This window comes from Brienomyrus brachyistius, unplaced genomic scaffold (genome assembly GCF_023856365.1).
Source record: "Brienomyrus brachyistius isolate T26 unplaced genomic scaffold, BBRACH_0.4 scaffold66, whole genome shotgun sequence".
Lineage (NCBI taxonomy): Eukaryota > Metazoa > Chordata > Actinopteri > Osteoglossiformes > Mormyridae > Brienomyrus > Brienomyrus brachyistius.
This window is the reverse complement of record NW_026042341.1, coordinates 302,024-325,294: the sequence shown is the minus strand read 5'-3', so window position 1 is coordinate 325,294 and position 23,271 is coordinate 302,024. Positions and strand designations below refer to the sequence as shown.

The following is a 23,271-nucleotide window of genomic DNA, read 5'->3' as shown; positions in this document are numbered from 1 at the left end:
ATGAGAAACTTCTAGGTAGTTCTGGAGGGAATAGAAAAAGTCTGGGTAGGAGATCAGCCATAGATCAGGATAATCCCAGTGGTGCATTAATTTAATTGTGTAAACAGGCTAATTTTCGGATTTAGATGATCTGGGAATCAATGACAGAATCGGATGAAGACTGATACATACCAGCTGTTGTATTAGGTGTTGAAGTGAAGCTGCTTGTTACAGAACCTACGAAAAAGAGAAAGTAAACCAGGATGATTAGCTATGAGAAACTTCTAGGTAGGTCTGGAAGGAATAGAAAAGGTCCGGGTAGGAGATCAGCCATAGATCAGGATAATCCCAGCAGTGCATTAATTTAATTGTGTAAACAGGCTAATTTTCGGATTTAGATGATCTGGGAATCAATGACAGAATCTGATGAAGACTGATACATACCAGATGTTGTATTAGGTGTTGACGTGAAGCTGATTGTTACAGAACCTACGAAAAAGAGAAAGTAAAGCAGGATGATTAGCTACGAGAAAATTCTAGGTAGGTCTGGAGAGAATAGAAAATGTCTGGGTAGGAGAACACCAGTAGATATAGCTAATCGGATTGGCATTGTTCTTTTGCATCCTCGATCACATTTGTGGTGCTTAGACATGGCATGAATTAAGATGATCTGGGAATCACTGAAAGCATCAGATGAAGACTGATACATACCAACTGTTGTATTAGGTGTTGAAGTGAAGCTGCTTGTTACAAAATCTATGAAAAAGAGAAAGTAAACCAGGATAATTAGCTACGAGAAAATTCTAGGTAGGTCTGGAGGGAATAGAAAAGGTCCGGGTAGGGGAACCGTCATTGATCTGGCTAATCGCAGCGGTGCATTAGTTTAATTGTGCCCACAGGTTAATTTTTGGATTTGGATGATCTGGGAATCAATGACAGAATCTGAGGAAGACTAATACATACCAGCTGTTGTATTAGGTGTTGACGTGGTGCTGCTTGCTATAGAACCTACAAAAAAGAGAAAGTAAAACCGGATGATTAGCTATGAGAAACTTCTAGGTAGGTCTGGAGGGAATAGAAAAGGTCTGGGTAGGAGAACACATGTAGATATAGCTAATCGGATTGGCATTGTTTTTTTGCATCCTCCATCACATTTCTGGTTCTTAGTCATGGCATGAATTAAGATGATCTGGGAAACACTGAAAGCATCAGATGAAGACTGATACATACCAGATGTTGTATTAGGTGTTGAAGTGAAGCTGCTTGTTACAGAACCTACGAAAAAGAGAAAGTAAACCAGGATGATTAGCTATGAGAAACTTCTAGGTAGTTCTGGAGGGAATAGAAAATGTCTGGGTAGGAGAACACATGTAGATATAGCTAATCGGATTGGCATTGTTTTTATGCATCCCCCCATCACATTTCTGGTTCTTAGTCATGGCACGAATTAAGATGATCTGGGAATCACTGAAAGCATAAGATGAAGACTGAGACATACCAGATGTTGTATTAGGTGTTGAAGTGAAGCTGCTTGTTACAGAACCTACGAAAAAGAGAAAGTAAACCAGGATGATTAGCTATGAGAAACTTCTAGTTAGGTCTGGAGGGAACAGAAAATGTCTGGGTAGGAGAACCGTCATTGATCTGGCTAATCCCAGCGGTGCATTAATTTAATTGTGCCCACAGGCTAATTTTCGGATTTAGATGATCTGAGAATCAATGACAGAATCTGATGAAGATTAATACATACCAGCTGTTGTATTAGGTGTTGAAGTGGTGCTGCTTGCTATAGAACCTACGAAAAAGAGAAAGTAAAGCAGGATGATTAGCTACGAGAAAATTCTAGGTAGGTCTGGAGAGAATAGAAAATGTCTGGGTTGGACTACACCTGTAGATATAGCTAATCGGATTGGCATTGTTTTTTTGCATCGTCGATCACATTTGTAGTGCTTAGTCATGGCACGAATTAAGATGATCTGGGAATCACTGAAAGCATCAGATGAAGACTGATACATACCAGATGTTGTATTAGGTGTTGAAGTGAAGTTGCTTGTTACAGAACCTACGAAAAAGAGAAAGTAAACCAGGATGATTAGCTATGAGAAACTTCTAGGTAGTTCTGGAGGGAATAGAAAAAGTCTGGGTAGCAGATCAGCCATAGATCAGGATAATCCCAGTGGTGCATTAATTTAATTGTGTAAACAGGCTAATTTTCGGATTTAGATGATCTGGGAATCAATGACAGAATCTGATGAAGACTAATACATACCAGCCGTGGTATTAGGTGTTGATGTGGTGCTGCTTTCTATAGAACCTACGAAAAAGAGAAAGTAAACCAGGATTATTAGCTACAAGAAAATTCTAGGTAGGTCTGGAGGGAACAGAAAATGTCAGGGTAGGAGAACCGTCATTGATCTGGCTAATCCCAGCGGTGCATTAATTTAATTGTGCCCACAGGCTAATTTTCGGATTTAGATGATCTGAGAATCAATGACAGAATCTGATGAAGATTAATACATACCAGCTGTTGTATTCGGTGCTGATGTGAAGTTGCTTGTTACAGAACCTACGAAAAAGAGAAAGTAAAGCAGGATGATTAGCTATGAGAAACTTCTAGGTAGGTCTGGAGGAAACAGAAAATGTCTGGGTAAGAGAACACCTGTAGATATAGCTAATCGGATTGGCATTGTTTTTTTTGCATCCTCGATCACATTTGTGGTGCTTAGTCATGGCATGAATTAAGATGATCTGGGAATCACTGAAAGCATCAGATGAAGACTGATACATACCAATTGTTGTATTACGTGTTGAAGTGAAGCTGCTTGTTACAAAATCTATGAAAAAGAGAAAGTAAACCAGGATAATTAGCTACGAGAAAATTCTAGGTAGGTCTGGAGGGAATAGAAATGGTCCGGGTAGGGGAACCGTCATTGATCTGGCTAATCGCAGCGGTGCATTAGTTTAATTGTGCCCACAGGTTAATTTTCGGATTCGGATGATCTGGGAATCAATGACAGAATCTGAGGAAGACTAATACATACCAGCTGTTGTATTAGGTGTTGACGTGGTGCTGCTTGCTATAGAACCTACAAAAAAGAGAAAGTAAAACCGGATGATTAGCTATGAGAATCTTCTAGGTAGGTCTGGAGGGAATAGAAAAGGTCTGTGTAGGAGAACACATGTAGATATAGCTAATCGGATTGGCATTGTTTTTTTGCATCCTCCATCACATTTCTGGTTCTTAGTCATGGCATGAATTAAGATGATCTGGGAAACACTGAAAGCATCAGATGAAGACTGATACATACCAGATGTTGTATTAGGTGTTGAAGTGAAGCTGCTTGTTACAGAACCTACGAAAAAGAGAAAGTAAACCAGGATGATTAGCTATGAGAAACTTCTAGGTAGTTCTGGAGGGAATAGAAAATGTCTGGGTAGGAGAACACATGTAGATATAGCTAATCGGATTGGCATTGTTTTTATGCATCCCCCCATCACATTTCTGGTTCTTAGTCATGGCACGAATTAAGATGATCTGGGAATCACTGAAAGCATCAGATGAAGACTGATACATACCAGATGTTGTATTAGGTGTTGAAGTGAAGCTGCTTGTTACAGAACCTACGAAAAAGAGAAAGTAAACCAGGATGATTAGCTATGAGAAACTTCTAGTTAGGTCTGGAGGGAACAGAAAATGTCTGGGTAGGAGAACCGTCATTGATCTGGCTAATCCCAGGAGTGCATTAATTTAATTGTGCAGACAGGCTAATTTTCGGATTTAGATGATCTGAGAATCAATGACAGAATCTGATGAAGATTAATACATACCAGCTGTTGTATTAGGTGTTGAAGTGGTGCTGCTTGCTATAGAACCTACGAAAAAGAGAAAGTAAAGCAGGATGATTAGCTACGAGAAAATTCTAGGTAGGTCTGGAGAGAATAGAAAATGTCTGGGTTGGACTACACCTGTAGATATAGCTAATCGGATTGGCATTGTTTTTTTGCATCGTTGTTAGGTTGAAGAAACTGTTATTAATCATTTTGTTATCACTCCTGTATGATCAGCAATGAATGTAAATATGTATATATATTATTTTGTTTTCCCCTAGCCTCATACTTTAGATTATATTAATAATAGCATTCCCACCTTAGCAAAACCAGAACTTTCTCTCACCTCCCTATTCTGCATGATTCTTGCGCCTCCCACTGACTATAAATAAAGGAGTCAAGGGGAACCACCCTTTGTAACACATTCTGCTGTAGTTTGCATTGCAGAGAGTGTGGGTACCCTTGCAAGTAAAACTGTAACCTGTGTGTGTCTCATAAATGTGGAGTTGGGGTGGAAACGCCGGGCGCTTTCCCCAACATAGAATTTGGTCCTTCGAGCCGGATCCGAGGAACCCCGAAGACGTCTCCAGTACGCCGAGAGAAGCGACACCGAAGTCTGTCGACAGCCACTCGAAGTCGGGTGCAAGAAAGACCTGTGATGTGAATTCGTCATCAGGCCGGTGGTTAGAACTGCGCTCGACGTCTGGTGATGTCTGAAGGACCTCGGTGACGGAACAGAGAGCACACTATACAGGTGAGAAACACGGCACCTAAGTGAATAGGTGGCCAAGTGAGAGATACGGCACCTAAATAAGTAGGTGGCCAAGACATGCATGTGGTTGAGGTTAGCCGAAATTAACCGGGAGAGAAAGTAGGCGTTATTGGAAATATATATATATTGATGTATGTGGATGTGTTTTTATAGGTTTTAGATTAACCTACACGATCCACCCTAAAAGCAACAACATACTGGTGACTGAAGGATAAAGGACGGGTTTCATCCCTGAAAACTAACACCTTTTGAGATAGTGTACGGAAGGCCGTTTCCTCTAGCAACCGAAATGAGTGATATAGGGAAAGCGGACAGAGAAAATACATTGGCTAATTGGATGCGAAAGTTGCTATCATCACAACAAAAACATAGCCCCAGTAGTCTGCCAGTAAATTCTGTTTCTAATCAACAGGATAACTTGCAGCCAGGGGATTGGATCCTGGTCAAGGTCCTGTTGCGGAAGGAGTGGAGCACACCCCGGTGGGACGGTCCTTATCAAGTCCTCCTCACAACACCAACAGCTGTGAAAATAGCAGAACGACCTTCCTGGATACACAAAAGTCACTGTAAACCCATCAAGCCCTTATCAGAGGCCTCAGCGACAGAGTAGCAGTGGAAGTCCGCTACAAAGGCACAGTAACCAATAGGGTGCTGCTGTCTCAACCCGGTGAAGAAAACAACTGAGCTGCACTCTATTAGGATGGCTCTGACGGGGTGGGGATGTGGTAAGGTGACTCTAGGGGTCATTCTTGTTGTTGGACTTGTATGGTTGTCCTTGCTCCCACTAGCTCCATTGCAACACCTACGGCGATGGACCCATGACGACTTCCATCTGCGCCCATTGCCTGCTGACCACTCACACCCGTTCATGAAGAACTACTGGTATCGATATGTACATGACACTGTAACAGCAAAAAATGTGACGAATTGCTATGTTTGTTCTGTGATGCCTACTCATAGTGAAGGACCCACTGTATATGGAAAACCCATGAATATGTCCCAGGCCAAATGTGCTGCATCTTTTGCAGGTATAGGGTACCAAAGTATTGTTTCACTTATATTTTCCGTAGATGGAGACTATGTTAATATCACCACTAATGGGTCAGGTAATATTACTGTAAAAACTGTTGTGCAAGATGCCACAGGAATATACCCAGATGACCCTGGGTTCCAAAACGGCACATGTCTCCAAGACTTTTGGGTGGATTTCAACGTAACTAAAACCAATGTATCATTCCCCTTTTCTGTCCTAATATATCAAGACCCAACCACATATAATCATTCAGTCTGCTACAAACAGAATAATGGTACTAGGTGGATCGGAGGCAATACCACGAATTGTCATACGACCTTCGTTAGCAGCATGTACGGCTCTCCTGTCTCGTTCTTGGGGCCCAGTAATGGAACTTATTGGGTGGACGGTGTGGCTTGGTTATGCGGACCTCGTGCATACTTTGTCCTACCACCGAACTGGTTTGGAGTGTGCGCTCCTATTTTTGTTTCAGATCACACCTTCCTGATAGCACAGGGAAGTAAGGTTTCCATCAGAAGCAGGAGGAAGCGTTCGATATCAATACAACCCCATGACAGTTTGTGGGGAACAGACGTACCCCCTGAACATAAACTGTGGGGAACAGGCAGTAAAGTTGCGCTGTCCCTATTCCCCTGGGCAGGAGTCGGAAAGCTCATGCTACGAGTAGAAACTCTAAATTATAGACTAGGTCTTTTCATAAATAGTTCGATACTAATTGATCAACAACAAAACGAACAATTGGACATAACCAGACAGATGGTTATCCAGAACCGTATGGCATTAGACCTACTGACAGCTGCACAAGGAGGAGTATGTGTCCTCCTGAATCAAACGTGCTGCACTTACATTCCTGACAACGTGCACTCACCTAATATGACAATTGCCCTCGACCGCCTCCGTGACTTACAAAAAGTGATGACCATGGACAGTCAACCGCAGTCCTCCTGGCTGGACTGGTTTGTTACAGGAACATGGTGGTCCATACTGATGAAAATGTGCCTACCTTTTGTTTTGTTTTTTATTTTGTTTTTCTGTTGTTTTATAACTGTTATACCATGTTTGAAAATGTTTATTAATCAAGCTCTTAATGCTGCTTTTCGGACACACAGTACAATGTTTCTCTCCCTTACTCAGAATATGGAGACAGAGCCTGTTTCCAGCGATAGCGATGAAGAAGACATGTAATTCATAATGACGGCTGAGCCGAAAGCACCCGTGCAGGGCTCGGACCTGAAGTAACGGAATTAGATGTTTTTCTATGATAAACAGGAGGAACGACTCCTGATGGTTTTCTGTACTCCACAGTTAGGATGATGATGATGTGATCTAAATGACAGTTGTACTGGAAATGCTTTTGCAACTTGTACAATACTGATGTTTTTGATCATACTGTCATGATAAACAGGAGGGACTGTTAGGTTGAAGAAACTGTTATTAATCATTTTGTTATCACTCCTGTATGATCAGCAATGAATGTAAATATGTATATATATTATTTTGTTTTCCCCTAGCCTCATACTTCAGATTATATTAATAATAGCATTCCCACCTTAGCAAAACCAGAACTTTCTCTCACCTCCCTATTCTGCATGACTCTTGCGCCTCCCACTGACTATAAATAAAGGAGTCAAGGGGAACCACCCTTTGTAACACATTCTGCTGTAGTTTGCATTGCAGAGAGTGTGGGTACCCTTGCAAGTAAAACTGTAACCTGTGTGTGTCTCATAAATGTGGAGTTGGGGTGGAAACGCCGGGCGCTTTCCCCAACAATCGTCGATCACATTTGTGGTGCTTAGTCATGGCACGAATTAAGATGATCTGGGAATCACTGAAAGCATCAGATGAAGACTAATACATACCAGATTTTGTATTAGGTGTTGAAGTGAAGCTGCTTGTTACAGAACCTGCGAAAAAGAGAAAGTAAACCAGGATGATTAGCTATGAGAAACTTCTAGGTAGGTCTGGAGGGAATAGAAAAGGTCCGGGTAGGAGATCAGCCATAGATCAGGATAATCCCAGCAGTGCATTAATTTAATTGTGTAAACAGGCTAATTTTCGGATTTAGATGATCTGGGAATCAATGACAGAATCTGATGAAGACTGATACATACCAGATGTTGTATTAGGTGTTGACGTGAAGCTGATTGTTACAGAACCTACGAAAAAGAGAAAGTAAAGCAGGATGATTAGCTACGAGAAAATTCTAGGTAGGTCTGGAGAGAATAGAAAATGTCTGGGTAGGAGAACACCTGTAGATACAGCTAATCGGATTGGCATTGTTCTTTTGCATCCTCGATCACATTTGTGGTGCTTAGTCATGGCACGAATTAAGATGATCTGGGAATCACTGAAAGCATCAGATGAAGACTAATACATACCAGCTGTTGTATTAGGTGTTGAAGTGAAACTGCTTGTTACAGAACCTACGAAAAAGAGAAAGTAAACCAGGATGATTAGCTATGAGAAACTTCTAGGTAGGTCTGGAGAGAATAGAAAATGTCTGGGTAGGAGAACACCTGTAGATACAGCTAATCGGATTGGCATTGTTTTTTTGCATCCTCGATCACATTTGTGGTGCTTAGTCATGGCACGAATTAAGATGATCTGGGAATCACTGAAAGCATCAGATGAAGACTGATACATACCAGATGTTGTATTAGGTGTTGAAGTGAAGCTGCTTGTTACAGAACCTACGAAAAAGAGAAAGTAAACCAGGATGATTAGCTATGAGAAACTTCTAGGTAGTTCTGGAGGGAATAGAAAATGTCTGGGTAGGAGAACACATGTAGATATAGCTAATAGGATTGGCATTGTTTTTATGCATCCCCCCATCACATTTCTGGTTCTTAGTCATGGCACGAATTAAGATGATCTGGGAATCACTGAAAGCATCAGATGAAGACTGATACATACCAGATGTTGTATTAGGTGTTGAAGTGAAGTTGCTTGTTACAGAACCTACGAAAAAGAGAAAGTAAACCAGGATGATTAGCTATGAGAAACTTCTAGTTAGGTCTGGAGGGAACAGAAAATGTCTGGGTAGGAGAACCGTCATTGATCTGGCTAATCCCAGGAGTGCATTAATTTAATTGTGCAGACAGGCTAATTTTCGGATTTAGATGATCTGAGAATCAATGACAGAATCTGATGAAGATTAATACATACCAGCTGTTGTATTAGGTGTTGAAGTGGTGCTGCTTGCTATAGAACCTACGAAAAAGAGAAAGTAAAGCAGGATGATTAGCTACGAGAAAATTCTAGGTAGGTCTGGAGAGAATAGAAAATGTCTGGGTTGGACTACACCTGTAGATATAGCTAATCGGATTGGCATTGTTTTTTTGCATCGTCGATCACATTTGTGGTGCTTAGTCATGGCACGAATTAAGATGATCTGGGAATCACTGAAAGCATCAGATGAAGACTAATACATACCAGATTTTGTATTAGGTGTTGAAGTGAAGCTGCTTGTTACAGAACCTGCGAAAAAGAGAAAGTAAACCAGGATGATTAGCTATGAGAAACTTCTAGGTAGGTCTGGAGGGAATAGAAAAGGTCCGGGTAGGAGATCAGCCATAGATCAGGATAATCCCAGCAGTGCATTAATTTAATTGTGTAAACAGGCTAATTTTCGGATTTAGATGATCTGGGAATCAATGACAGAATCTGATGAAGACTGATACATACCAGATGTTGTATTAGGTGTTGACGTGAAGCTGATTGTTACAGAACCTACGAAAAAGAGAAAGTAAAGCAGGATGATTAGCTACGAGAAAATTCTAGGTAGGTCTGGAGAGAATAGAAAATGTCTGGGTAGGAGAACACCTGTAGATATAGCTAATCGGATTGGCATTGTTCTTTTGCATCCTCGATCACATTTGTGGTGCTTAGACATGGCATGAATTAAGATGATCTGGGAATCAATGACAGAATCTGATGAAGACTAATACATACCAGCTGTTGTATTAGGTGTTGAAGTGAAGCTGCTTGTTACAGAACCTACGAAAAAGAGAAAGTAAACCAGGATGATTAGCTATGAGAAACTTCTAGGTAGGTCTGGAGAGAATAGAAAATGTCTGGGTAGGAGAACACCTGTAGATACAGCTAATCGGATTGGCATTGTTCTTTTGCATCCTCGATCACATTTGTGGTGCTTAGTCATGGCACGAATTAAGATGATCTGGGAATCACTGAAAGCATCAGATGAAGACTAATACATACCAGCTGTTGTATTAGGTGTTGAAGTGAAACTGCTTGTTACAGAACCTACGAAAAAGAGAAAGTAAACCAGGATGATTAGCTATGAGAAACTTCTAGGTAGGTCTGGAGAGAATAGAAAATGTCTGGGTAGGAGAACACCTGTAGATACAGCTAATCGGATTGGCATTGTTTTTTTGCATCCTCGATCACATTTGTGGTGCTTAGTCATGGCACGAATTAAGATGATCTGGGAATCACTGAAAGCATCAGATGAAGACTGATACATACCAGATGTTGTATTAGGTGTTGAAGTGAAGCTGCTTGTTACAGAACCTACGAAAAAGAGAAAGTAAACCAGGATGATTAGCTATGAGAAACTTCTAGGTAGTTCTGGAGGGAATAGAAAAAGTCTGGGTAGCAGATCAGCCATAGATCAGGATAATCCCAGTGGTGCATTAATTTAATTGTGTAAACAGGCTAATTTTCGGATTTAGATGATCTGGGAATCAATGACAGAATCTGATGAAGACTAATACATACCAGCCGTGGTATTAGGTGTTGATGTGGTGCTGCTTTCTATAGAACCAACGAAAAAGAGAAAGTAAACCAGGATTATTAGCTACGAGAAAATTCTAGGTAGGTCTGGAGGGAACAGAAAATGTCAGGGTAGGAGAACCGTCATTGATCTGGCTAATCCCAGCGGTGCATTAATTTAATTGTGCCCACAGGCTAATTTTCGGATTTAGATGATCTGAGAATCAATGACAGAATCTGATGAAGATTAATACATACCAGCTGTTGTATTCGGTGCTGATGTGAAGTTGCTTGTTACAGAACCTACGAAAAAGAGAAAGTAAAGCAGGATGATTAGCTATGAGAAACTTCTAGGTAGGTCTGGAGGAAACAGAAAATGTCTGGGTAAGAGAACACCTGTAGATATAGCTAATCGGATTGGCATTGTTTTTTTTGCATCCTCGATCACATTTGTGGTGCTTAGTCATGGCATGAATTAAGATGATCTGGGAATCACTGAAAGCATCAGATGAAGACTGATACATACCAATTGTTGTATTACGTGTTGAAGTGAAGCTGCTTGTTACAAAATCTATGAAAAAGAGAAAGTAAACCAGGATAATTAGCTACGAGAAAATTCTAGGTAGGTCTGGAGGGAATAGAAATGGTCCGGGTAGGGGAACCGTCATTGATCTGGCTAATCGCAGCGGTGCATTAGTTTAATTGTGCCCACAGGTTAATTTTCGGATTCGGATGATCTGGGAATCAATGACAGAATCTGAGGAAGACTAATACATACCAGCTCTTGTATTAGGTGTTGACGTGGTGCTGCTTGCTATAGAACCTACAAAAAAGAGAAAGTAAAACCGGATGATTAGCTATGAGAAACTTCTAGGTAGGTCTGGAGGGAATAGAAAAGGTCTGTGTAGGAGAACACATGTAGATATAGCTAATCGGATTGGCATTGTTTTTTTGCATCCTCCATCACATTTCTGGTTCTTAGTCATGGCATGAATTAAGATGATCTGGGAAACACTGAAAGCATCAGATGAAGACTGATACATACCAGATGTTGTATTAGGTGTTGAAGTGAAGCTGCTTGTTACAGAACCTACGAAAAAGAGAAAGTAAACCAGGATGATTAGCTATGAGAAACTTCTAGGTAGTTCTGGAGGGAATAGAAAATGTCTGGGTAGGAGAACACATGTAGATATAGCTAATCGGATTGGCATTGTTTTTATGCATCCCCCCATCACATTTCTGGTTCTTAGTCATGGCACGAATTAAGATGATCTGGGAATCACTGAAAGCATCAGATGAAGACTGATACATACCAGATGTTGTATTAGGTGTTGAAGTGAAGCTGCTTGTTACAGAACCTACGAAAAAGAGAAAGTAAACCAGGATGATTAGCTATGAGAAACTTCTAGTTAGGTCTGGAGGGAACAGAAAATGTCTGGGTAGGAGAACCGTCATTGATCTGGCTAATCCCAGCAGTGCATTAATTTAATTGTGCAGACAGGCTAATTTTCGGATTTAGATGATCTGAGAATCAATGACAGAATCTGATGAAGATTAATACATACCAGCTGTTGTATTAGGTGTTGAAGTGGTGCTGCTTGCTATAGAACCTACGAAAAAGAGAAAGTAAAGCAGGATGATTAGCTACGAGAAAATTCTAGGTAGGTCTGGAGAGAATAGAAAATGTCTGGGTTGGACTACACCTGTAGATATAGCTAATCGGATTGGCATTGTTTTTTTGCATCGTCGATCACATTTGTGGTGCTTAGTCATGGCACGAATTAAGATGATCTGGGAATCACTGAAAGCATCAGATGAAGACTAATACATACCAGATTTTGTATTAGGTGTTGAAGTGAAGATGCTTGTTACAGAACCTGCGAAAAAGAGAAAGTAAACCAGGATGATTAGCTATGAGAAACTTCTAGGTAGGTCTGGAGGGAATAGAAAAGGTCCGGGTAGGAGATCAGCCATAGATCAGGATAATCCCAGCAGTGCATTAATTTAATTGTGTAAACAGGCTAATTTTCGGATTTAGATGATCTGGGAATCAATGACAGAATCTGATGAAGACTGATACATACCAGATGTTGTATTAGGTGTTGACGTGAAGCTGATTGTTACAGAACCTACGAAAAAGAGAAAGTAAAGCAGGATGATTAGCTACGAGAAAATTCTAGGTAGGTCTGGAGAGAATAGAAAATGTCTGGGTAGGAGAACACCTGTAGATATAGCTAATCGGATTGGCATTGTTCTTTTGCATCCTCGATCACATTTGTGGTGCTTAGACATGGCATGAATTAAGATGATCTGGGAATCACTGAAAGCATCAGATGAAGACTAATACATACCAGCTGTTGTATTAGGTGTTGAAGTGAAGCTGCTTGTTACAGAACCTACGAAAAAGAGAAAGTAAACCAGGATGATTAGCTATGAGAAACTTCTAGGTAGGTCTGGAGAGAATAGAAAATGTCTGGGTAGGAGAACACCTGTAGATACAGCTAATCGGATTGGCATTGTTCTTTTGCATCCTCGATCACATTTGTGGTGCTTAGTCATGGCACGAATTAAGATGATCTGGGAATCACTGAAAGCATCAGATGAAGACTAATACATACCAGCTGTTGTATTAGGTGTTGAAGTGAAACTGCTTGTTACAGAACCTACGAAAAAGAGAAAGTAAACCAGGATGATTAGCTATGAGAAACTTCTAGGTAGGTCTGGAGAGAATAGAAAATGTCTGGGTAGGAGAACACCTGTAGATACAGCTAATCGGATTGGCATTGTTCTTTTGCATCCTCGATCACATTTGTGGTGCTTAGTCATGGCACGAATTAAGATGATCTGGGAATCACTGAAAGCATCAGATGAAGACTGATACATACCAGCTGTTGTATTAGGTGTTGAAGTGAAGCTGCTTGTTACAAAATCTATGAAAAAGAGAAAGTAAACCAGGATGATTAGCTACGAGAAAATTCTAGGTAGGTCTGGAGGGAATAGAAAAGGTCCGGGCAGGGGAACCGTCATTAATCTGGCTAATCGCAGTGGTGCATTAGTTTAATTGTGTAAACAGGCTAATTTTCGGATTCGGATGATCTGGGAATCAATGACAGAATCTGATGAAGACTAATACATACCAGCTGTTGTATTAGGTGTTGACGTGGTGCTGCTTGCTATAGAACCTACAAAAAAGAGAAAGTAAAACCGGATGATTAGCTATGAGAAACTTCTAGGTAGGTCTGGAGGAAACAGAAAATGTCTGGGTAGGGGAACACATGTAGATATAGCTAATTGGATTGGCATTGTTTTTTTGCATCCTCCATCACATTTCTGGTTCTTAGTCATGGCATGAATTAAGATGATCTGGGAAACACTGAAAGCATCAGATGAAGACTGATACATACCAGCTGTTGTATTAGGTGTTGAAGTGAAGCTGCTTGTTCCAGAACCTACGAAAAAGAGAAAGTAAACCAGGATGATTAGCTATGAGAAACTTCTAGGTAGGTCTGGAGAGAATAGAAAATGTCTGGGTAGGAGAACACCTGTAGATACAGCTAATCGGATTGGCATTGTTCTTTTGCATCCTCGATCACATTTGTGGTACTTAGTCATGGCACGAATTAAGATGATCTGGGAATCACTGAAAGCATCAGATGAAGACTAATACATACCAGCTGTTGTATTAGGTGTTGAAGTGAAACTGCTTGTTACAGAACCTACGAAAAAGAGAAAGTAAACCAGGATGATTAGCTGTGAGAAACTTCTAGGAAGGTCTGGAGAGAATAGAAAATGTCTGGGTAGGAGAACACCTGTAGATACAGCTAATCGGATTGGCATTGTTCTTTTGCATCCTCCATCACATTTGTGGTGTTTAGTCATGGCACGAATTAAGATGATCTGGGAATCACTGAAAGCATCAGAAGAAGACTAATACATACCAGCTGTTGTATTAGGTGTTGAAGTGAAGCTGCTTGTTACAGAACCTACGAAAAAGAGAAAGTAAACCAGGATGATTAGCTATGAGAAACTTCTAGGTAGGTCTGGAGGGAATAGAAAAGGTCCGGGTAGGAGATCAGCCATAGATCAGGATAATCCCAGCAGTGCATTAATTTAATTGTGTAAACAGGCTAATTTTCGGATTTAGATGATCTGGGAATCAATGACAGAATCTGATGAAGACTGATACATACCAGATGTTGTATTAGGTGTTGAAGTGAAACTGCTTGTTACAGAACCTACGAAAAAGAGAAAGTAAACCAGGATGATTAGCTGTGAGAAACTTCTAGGTAGGTCTGGAGAGAATAGAAAATGTCTGGGTAGGAGAACACCTGTAGATACAGCTAATCGGATTGGCATTGTTCTTTTGCATCCTCCATCACATTTGTGGTGCTTAGTCATGGCACGAATTAAGATGATCTGGGAATCACTGAAAGCAGCAGAAGAAGACTAATACATACCAGCTGTTGTATTAGGTGTTGAAGTGAAGCTGCTTGTTACAGAACCTACGAAAAAGAGAAAGTAAACCAGGATGATTAGCTATGAGAAACTTCTAGGTAGGTCTGGAGGGAATAGAAAAGGTCCGGGTAGGAGATCAGCCATAGATCAGGATAATCCCAGCAGTGCATTAGTTTAATTGTGTAAACAGGCTAATTTTCGGATTCGGATGATCTGGGAATCAATGACAGAATCTGATGAAGACTAATACATACCAGCTGTTGTATTAGGTGTTGACGTGGTGCTGCTTGTTACAGAACCTACGAAAAAGAGAAAGTAAAGCAGGATGATTAGCTACGAGAAAATTCTAGGTAGGTCTTGAGAGAATAGAAAATGTCTGGGTAGGAGAACACCTGTAGATATAGCTAATCGGATTGGCATTGTTCTTTTGCATCCTCGATCACATTTGTGGTGCTTAGTCATGGCATGAATTAAGATGATCTGGGAATCACTGAAAGAATCAGATGAAGACTAATACATACCAGCTGTTGTATTAGGTGTTGAAGTGAAGCTGCTTGTTACAGAACCTACGAAAAAGAGAAAGTAAACCAGGATGATTAGCTATGAGAAACTTCTAGGTAGGTCTGGAGAGAATAGAAAATGTCTGGGTAGGAGAACACCTGTAGATACAGCTAATCGGATTGGCATTGTTCTTTTGCATCCTCGATCACATTTGTGGTGCTTAGTCATGGCACGAATTAAGATGATCTGGGAATCACTGAAAGCATCAGATGAAGATTAATACATACCAGCTGTTGTATTAGGTGTTGAAGTGAAGCTGCTTGTTACAAAATCTATGAAAAAGAGAAAGTAAACCAGGATGATTAGCTACGAGAAAATTCTAGGTAGGTCTGGAGGGAATAGAAAAGGTCCGGGTAGGGGAACTGTCATTAATCTGGCTAATCGCAGTGGTGCATTAGTTCAATTGTGTAAACAGGCTAATTTTCGGATTCGGATGATCTGGGAATCAATGACAGAATCTGATGAAGACTAATTCATACCAGCTGTTGTATTAGGTGTTGACGTGGTGCTGCTTGCTATAGAACCTACAAAAAAGAGAAAGTAAAGCAGGATGATTAGCTATGAGAAACTTCTAGGTAGGTCTGGAGAGAATAGAAAATGTCTGGGTAGGAGAACACCTGTAGATATAGCTAATCGGATTGGCATTGTTCTTTTGCATCCTCGATCACATTTGTGGTGCTTAGTCATGGCATGAATTAAGATGATCTGGGAAACACTGAAAGCATTAGATGAAGACTGATACATACCAGCTGTTGTATTAGGTGTTGAAGTGAAGCTGCTTGTTAAAAAATCTATGAAAAAGAGAAAGTAAACCAGGATGATTAGCTACGAGAAAATTCTAGGTAGGTCTGGAGAGAATAGAAAATGTCTGGGTAGGCGAACACCTGTAGATACAGCTAATCGGATTGGTATTGTTCTTTTGCATCCTCGATCACATTTGTAGTGCTTAGTCATGGCACGAATTAAGATGATCTGGGAATCACTGAAAGCATCAGATGAAGACTAATACATACCAGCTGTTGTATTAGGTGTTGAAGTGAAGCTGCTTGTTACAAAATCTATGAAAAAGAGAAAGTAAACCAGGATGATTAGCTACGAGAAAATTCTAGGTAGGTCTGGAGGGAATAGAAAAGGTCCGGGTATGGGAACCGTCATTGATCTGGCTAATCCCAATGGTGCATTAATTTAATTGTGCCCACAGGCTAATTTTCGGATTTTGATGATCTGGGAATCAATGACAGAATCTGATGAAGACTAATACATACCAGCTGTTGTATTAGGTGTTGACGTGGTGCTGCTTGCTATAGAACCTACAAAAAAGAGAAAGTAAAACCGGATGATTAGCTATGAGAAACTTCTAGGTAGGTCTGGAGGAAACAGAAAATGTTTGGGTAGGAGAACACATGTAGACATAGCTAATCGGATTGGCATTGTTTTTTTCATCCTCCATCACATTCCTGGTTCTTATTCATGGCACGAATTAAGATGATCTGGGAATCACTGAAAGCATCAGATGAAGACTGATACATACCAGCTGTTGTATTAGGTGTTGTCTATAATTTCATCAATAAACTGACTAAAAACACATTTTGCTAGTTTTAGGCCATCTTTGACTCACAACAGAAACAATTTCTTAAATTTCACAGGCCATTTAATGCAGTGTAGTCAGTTTATTAATGAAATTGGAATTTTGTCTAAATATTAGAAAATTATACTTGCTTAGATTTTCATTTCTTGTAGTGAAGTTAAGATACCTGAAATCAGGTATTGTACCTGATTTCAGGTAAGTCACTTCAGCTTTCATAATCACTGCTCTCCTTGGTGGATGGATCAATCATTGCAAGTACTTTACACAAAGAGGCAAGGGGCTGACCATGCCGGCCCCCTTGTTCGTTACATCATCGTGGGAGATCTCATTATAGTCAAGGTCCCACCCAGAACCCAGCAGGGGTCAGCCAAGGACCAGCCAAGGCCCCATCATGGAAACAGGGGAAAATTCAAGTGGCTACATCTGTAGCTGTTGGAGTGGTGCTGTTTCTTACTAAACCTACCAAAAAACATATAGGACAACTGGATGATTAGCAGTACGGAAAATGTAGGTACTTTCAGAGGGAATAGAAAGAGTCTGGTTAAGAGATCCCATTGGTGATTTTTTTCATTACACCCTCAGGGTAATTTATGCTGCTTAGTAAAGTTCAAATTCATATGATCTGGCATTTGATTAAAACATTAGATGAAATCTGACACATACCAGCTGTTGTAGTAGCTGTTGGTGTGGTACTGTTTGTTACAAAACCTATAAAAAAGAGAAAGTGAACCAGGATGATTAACAATAATGATCAAGGATCAAATATCATACTTATTCACTATCTGACACGGTCACCTCAATATCAATGTCATAGTCCAATTCAATTTTGGTAGCTGTATGATAGGCAAGACGAAAAAGTCATACACGCAGAAAGTCGATCATACTTGAAAACAAAAGGCAAAAAGTAACTGTCCGTTATGTCATGAGGAAATCAAAACAGCAGAGGTCACAAAGGCTAGTTGTTGATATGCCATGCTACTGATAAGAGGAAGGCAGATCGGGTCTCCAATTCTCTAGTCTAAGTTTGCTGTCACATCTCATATTTGATCAAGGATCAAATAGCATACTTATTCACTTCCCGTCTTCCTCTTATTATGGGACATTTATACATGTGTAATTTTTTACGTGAATATAAATTAAACTATCATCCAGAAATGCTTCTGATTCAATACTTGGAAAGAAGGATATAAGGAGTAAAAAAGAATCGTTCTTACGTGGTTGTGGTTCGCAAAACTGTCCATCAGACGGTATTCCATTGATGCATCTGCATGTGCCTTGAATGATGTCATCACAAGGGGTGTATGCAACACAACTGTCGTACGACCAGGCAAACTGTTCTTCACACTTGCACTGGAATCCAGGGCCATTCGGGTAGCAAACTGAGGACGCAAGAATGAGGGAGTCAGCTGTAAGCAGTGTGTTCAATTTATTCATATCAGCAAAGTTATGTTTTTCCTTAGGTAATGAAAAGAACAATTTTTTCAAATGTTTGTCACCCATCAGAATTGTTGGTAAATGCAGTAAGAAGATCCGGTTTCACCCCGATCGGCAGCACAGCTTAAAATATCCGTTAGATAACTTGAAAGATATGGTGAATAATCAATCTCCGAGCGATTCCTTTTACCTGTTGTTAAGTTCACTCCAATTATTTCAATGGCATTACTGAGTGGATATGGGAATGGTGTTGTTGCAAGAAGGTTCTTCAGATCATTTATCACTGCGATATCTGACACGGTCACCTCAATATCAATGTCATAGTCCAATTCAATGTTGGTAGCTGTATGATAGGCAAGACGAAAAAGTCATACACGCAGAAAGTCGATCATACTTGAAAACAAAAGGCAAAAATTAACTGTCCGTTATGTCATGAGGAAATCAAAACAGCAGAGGTCACAAAGGCTAGTTGTTGATATGCCATGCTACTGATAAGAGGAAGGCAGATCGGGTCTCCAGTTCTCTAGTCTAAGTTTGCTGTCACATCTCATATTTGATCAAGGATCAAATAGCATACTTATTCACTTCCCGTCTTCCTCTTATTATGGGACATTTATACATGTGTAATTTTTAACGTAAATATAAATGAAACTATCATCCAGAAATGCCTCTGATTCAATACTTGGAAAGAAGGATATAAGGAGTAAAAAAGAATCATTCTTACGTGGTTGTGGTTCGCAAAACTGTCCATCAGACGGTATTCCATTGATGCATCTGCATGTGCCTTGAATGATGTCATCACAAGGGGTGTATGCAACACAACTGTCGTACGACCAGGCAAACTGTTCTTCACACTTGCACTGGAATCCAGGGCCATTCGGGTAGCAAACTGAGGATGCAAGAATGAGGGAGTCAGCTGTAAGCAGTGTGTTCAATTTATTCATATCAGCAAAGTTATGTTTTTCCTTAGGTAATGAAAAGAACAATTTTTTCAAATGTTTGTCACCCATCAGAATTGTTGGTAAATGCAGTAAGAAGATCCGGTTTCACCCCGATCGGCAGCACAGCTTAAAATATCCGTTAGATAACTTGAAAGATATGGTGAATAATCAATCTCGGAGCGATTCCTTTTACCTGTTGTTAAGTTCACTCCAATTATTTCAATGGCATTACTGAGTGGATATGGGAATGGTGTTGTTGCAAGAAGGTTCTTCAGATCATGTATCACTGCGATATCTGACACGGTCACCTCAATATCAATGTCATAGTCCAATTCAATGTTGGTAGCTGTATGATAGGCAAAACGAAAAAGTCATACACGCAGAAAGTCGATCATACTTGAAAACAAAAGGCAAAAAGTAACTGTCCGTTATGTCATGAGGAAATCAAAACAGCAGAGGTCACAAAGGCTAGTTGTTGATATGCCATGCTACTGATAAGAGGAAGGCAGATCGGGTCTCCAATTCTCTAGTCTAAGTTTGCTGTCACATCTCATATTTGATCAAGGATCAAATAGCATACTTATTCACTTCCCGTCTTCCTCTTATTATGGGACATTTATACATGTGTAATTTTTAACGTAAATATAAATTAAACTATCATCCAGAAATGCCTCTGATTCAATACTTGGAAAGAAGCATATAAGGAGTAAAAAAGAATCGTTCTTACGTGGTTGTGGTTCGCAAAACTGTCCATCAGACGGTATTCCATTGATGCATCTGCATGTGCCTTGAATGATGTCATCACAAGGGGTGTATGCAACACAACTGTCGTACGACCAGGCAAACTGTTCTTCACACTTGCACTGGAATCCAGGGCCATTCGGGTAGCAAACTGAGGACGCAAGAATGAGGGAGTCAGCTGTAAGCAGTGTGTTCAATTTATTCATATCAGCAAAGTTATGTTTTTCCTTAGGTAATGAAAAGAACAATTTTTTCAAATGTTTGTCACCCATCAGAATTGTTGGTAAATGCAGTAAGAAGATCCGGTTTCACCCCGATCGGCAGCACAGCTTAAAATATCCGTTAGATAACTTGAAAGATATGGTGAATAATCAATCTCCGAGCGATTCCTTTTACCTGTTGTTAAGTTCACTCCAATTATTTCAATGGCATTACTGAGTGGATATGGGAATGGTGTTGTTGCAAGAAGGTTCTTCAGATCATTTATCACTGCGATATCTGACACGGTCACCTCAATATCAATGTCATAGTCCAATTCAATGTTGGTAGCTGTATGATAGGCAAGACGAAAAAGTCATACACGCAGAAAGTCGATCATACTTGAAAACAAAAGGCAAAAATTAACTGTCCGTTATGTCATGAGGAAATCAAAACAGCAGAGGTCACAAAGGCTAGTTGTTGATATGCCATGCTACTGATAAGAGGAAGGCAGATCGGGTCTCCAATTCTCTAGTCTAAGTTTGCTGTCACATCTCATATTTGATCAAGGATCAAATAGCATACTTATTCACTTCCCGTCTTCCTCTTATTATGGGACATTTATACATGTGTAATTTTTAACGTAAATATAAATTAAACTATCATCCAGAAATGCCTCTGATTCAATACTTGGAAAGAAGGATATAAGGAGTAAAAAAGAATCGTTCTTACGTGGTTGTGGTTCGCAAAACTGTCCATCAGACGGTATTCCATTGATGCATCTGCATGTGCCTTGAATGATGTCATCACAAGGGGTGTATGCAACACAACTGTCGTACGACCAGGCAAACTGTTCTTCACACTTGCACTGGAATCCAGGGCCATTCGGGTAGCAAACTGAGGACTCAAGAATGAGGGAGTCAGCTGTAAGCAGTGTGTTCAATTTATTCATATCAGCAAAGTTATGTTTTTCCTTAGGTAATGAAAAGAACAATTTTTTCAAATGTTTGTCACCCATCAGAATTGTTGGTAAATGCAGTAAGAAGATCCGGTTTCACCCCGATCGGCAGCACAGCTTAAAATATCCGTTAGATAACTTGAAAGATATGGTGAATAATCAATCTCCGAGCGATTCCTTTTACCTGTTGTTAAGTTCACTCCAATTATTTCAATGGCATTACTGAGTGGATATGGGAATGGTGTTGTTGCAAGAAGGTTCTTCAGATCATTTATCACTGCGATATCTGACACGGTCACCTCAATATCAATGTCATAGTCCAATTCAATGTTGGTAGCTGTATGATAGGCAAGACGAAAAAGTCATACACGCAGAAAGTCGATCATACTTGAAAACAAAAGGCAAAAAGTAACTGTCCGTTATGTCATGAGGAAATCAAAACAGCAGAGGTCACAAAGGCTAGTTGTTGATATGTCATGCTACTGATAAGAGGAAGGCAGATCGGGTCTCCAATTCTCTAGTCTAAGTTTGCTGTCACATCTCATATTTGATCAAGGATCAAATAGCATACTTATTCACTTCCCGTCTTCCTCTTATTATGGGACATTTATACATGTGTAATTTTTAACGTAAATATAAATTAAACTATCATCCAGAAATGCCTCTGATTCAATACTTGGAAAGAAGGATATAAGGAATAAAAAAGAATCATTCTTACGTGGTTGTGGTTCGCAAAACTGTCCATCAGACGGTATTCCATTGATGCATCTGCATGTGCCTTGAATGATGTCATCACAAGGGGTGTATGCAACACAACTGTCGTACGACCAGGCAAACTGTTCTTCACACTTGCACTGGAATCCAGGGCCATTCGGGTAGCAAACTGAGGATGCAAGAATGAGGGAGTCAGCTGTAAGCAGTGTGTTCAATTTATTCATATCAGCAAAGTTATGTTTTTCCTTAGGTAATGAAAAGAACAATTTTTTCAAATGTTTGTCACCCATCAGAATTGTTGGTAAATGCAGTAAGAAGATCCGGTTTCACCCCGATCGGCAGCACAGCTTAAAATATCCGTTAGATAACTTGAAAGATATGGTGAATAATCAATCTCGGAGCGATTCCTTTTACCTGTTGTTAAGTTCACTCCAATTATTTCAATGGCATTACTGAGTGGATATGGGAATGGTGTTGTTGCAAGAAGGTTCTTCAGATCATTTATCACTGCGATATCTGACACGGTCACCTCAATATCAATGTCATAGTCCAATTCAATGTTGGTAGCTGTATGATAGGCAAGACGAAAAAGTCATACACGCAGAAAGTCGATCATACTTGAAAACAAAAGGCAAAAAGTAACTGTCCGTTATGTCATGAGGAAATCAAAACAGCAGAGGTCACAAAGGCTAGTTGTTGATATGTCATGCTACTGATAAGAGGAAGGCAGATCGGGTCTCCAATTCTCTAGTCTAAGTTTGCTGTCACATCTCATATTTGATCAAGGATCAAATAGCATACTTATTCACTTCCCGTCTTCCTCTTATTATGGGACATTTATACTTGTGTAATTTTTAACGTAAATATAAATGAAACTATCATCCAGAAATGCCTCTGATTCAATACTTGGAAAGAAGGATATAAGGAGTAAAAAAGAATCATTCTTACGTGGTTGTGGTTCGCAAAACTGTCCATCAGACGGTATTCCATTGATGCATCTGCATGTGCCTTGAATGATGTCATCACAAGGGGTGTATGCAACACAACTGTCGTACGACCAGGCAAACTGTTCTTCACACTTGCACTGGAATCCAGGGCCATTCGGGTAGCAAACTGAGGACGCAAGAATGAGGGAGTCAGCTGTAAGCAGTGTGTTCAATTTATTCATATCAGCAAAGTTATGTTTTTCCTTAGGTAATGAAAAGAACAATTTTTTCAAATGTTTGTCACCCATCAGAATTGTTGGTAAATGCAGTAAGAAGATCCGGTTTCACCCCGATCGGCAGCACAGCTTAAAATATCCGTTAGATAACTTGAAAGATATGGTGAATAATCAAT

General features: G+C 40.1%; 2 protein-coding genes across 2 annotated transcripts in view; one reads left to right on the top strand and one right to left on the bottom strand.

Annotated features, from left to right (window-relative positions):
* The window catches only part of LOC125725386 (adhesion G protein-coupled receptor F5-like), a 57,261-nt gene that overhangs the window by 23,843 nt on the left and 10,147 nt on the right, over window positions 1-23,271 (bottom strand). The window contains exons 4-13 of the mRNA XM_049002264.1: window positions 18,162-18,180; window positions 17,611-17,655; window positions 13,481-13,525; window positions 10,870-10,914; window positions 8,778-8,822; window positions 8,526-8,570; window positions 8,258-8,302; window positions 3,021-3,065; window positions 2,769-2,813; window positions 1,730-1,774 (exon numbers count right to left, since the gene is read on the bottom strand). Coding sequence (XP_048858221.1) covers window positions 1,730-1,774; window positions 2,769-2,813; window positions 3,021-3,065; window positions 8,258-8,302; window positions 8,526-8,570; window positions 8,778-8,822; window positions 10,870-10,914; window positions 13,481-13,525; window positions 17,611-17,655; window positions 18,162-18,180 — 424 coding nt within the window. The remainder of the gene's footprint in view (window positions 1-1,729; window positions 1,775-2,768; window positions 2,814-3,020; window positions 3,066-8,257; window positions 8,303-8,525; window positions 8,571-8,777; window positions 8,823-10,869; window positions 10,915-13,480; window positions 13,526-17,610; window positions 17,656-18,161; window positions 18,181-23,271) is intronic.
* LOC125725391 (endogenous retrovirus group FC1 Env polyprotein-like) lies at window positions 4,189-7,316 on the top strand. The gene is made up of 2 exons (XM_049002273.1): window positions 4,189-4,561; window positions 4,992-7,316. The coding sequence occupies exon 2, from the start codon at window positions 5,280-5,282 to the stop codon at window positions 6,795-6,797; it is 1,518 nt and encodes a 505-aa protein (XP_048858230.1). The 5' UTR covers window positions 4,189-4,561; window positions 4,992-5,279; the 3' UTR covers window positions 6,798-7,316.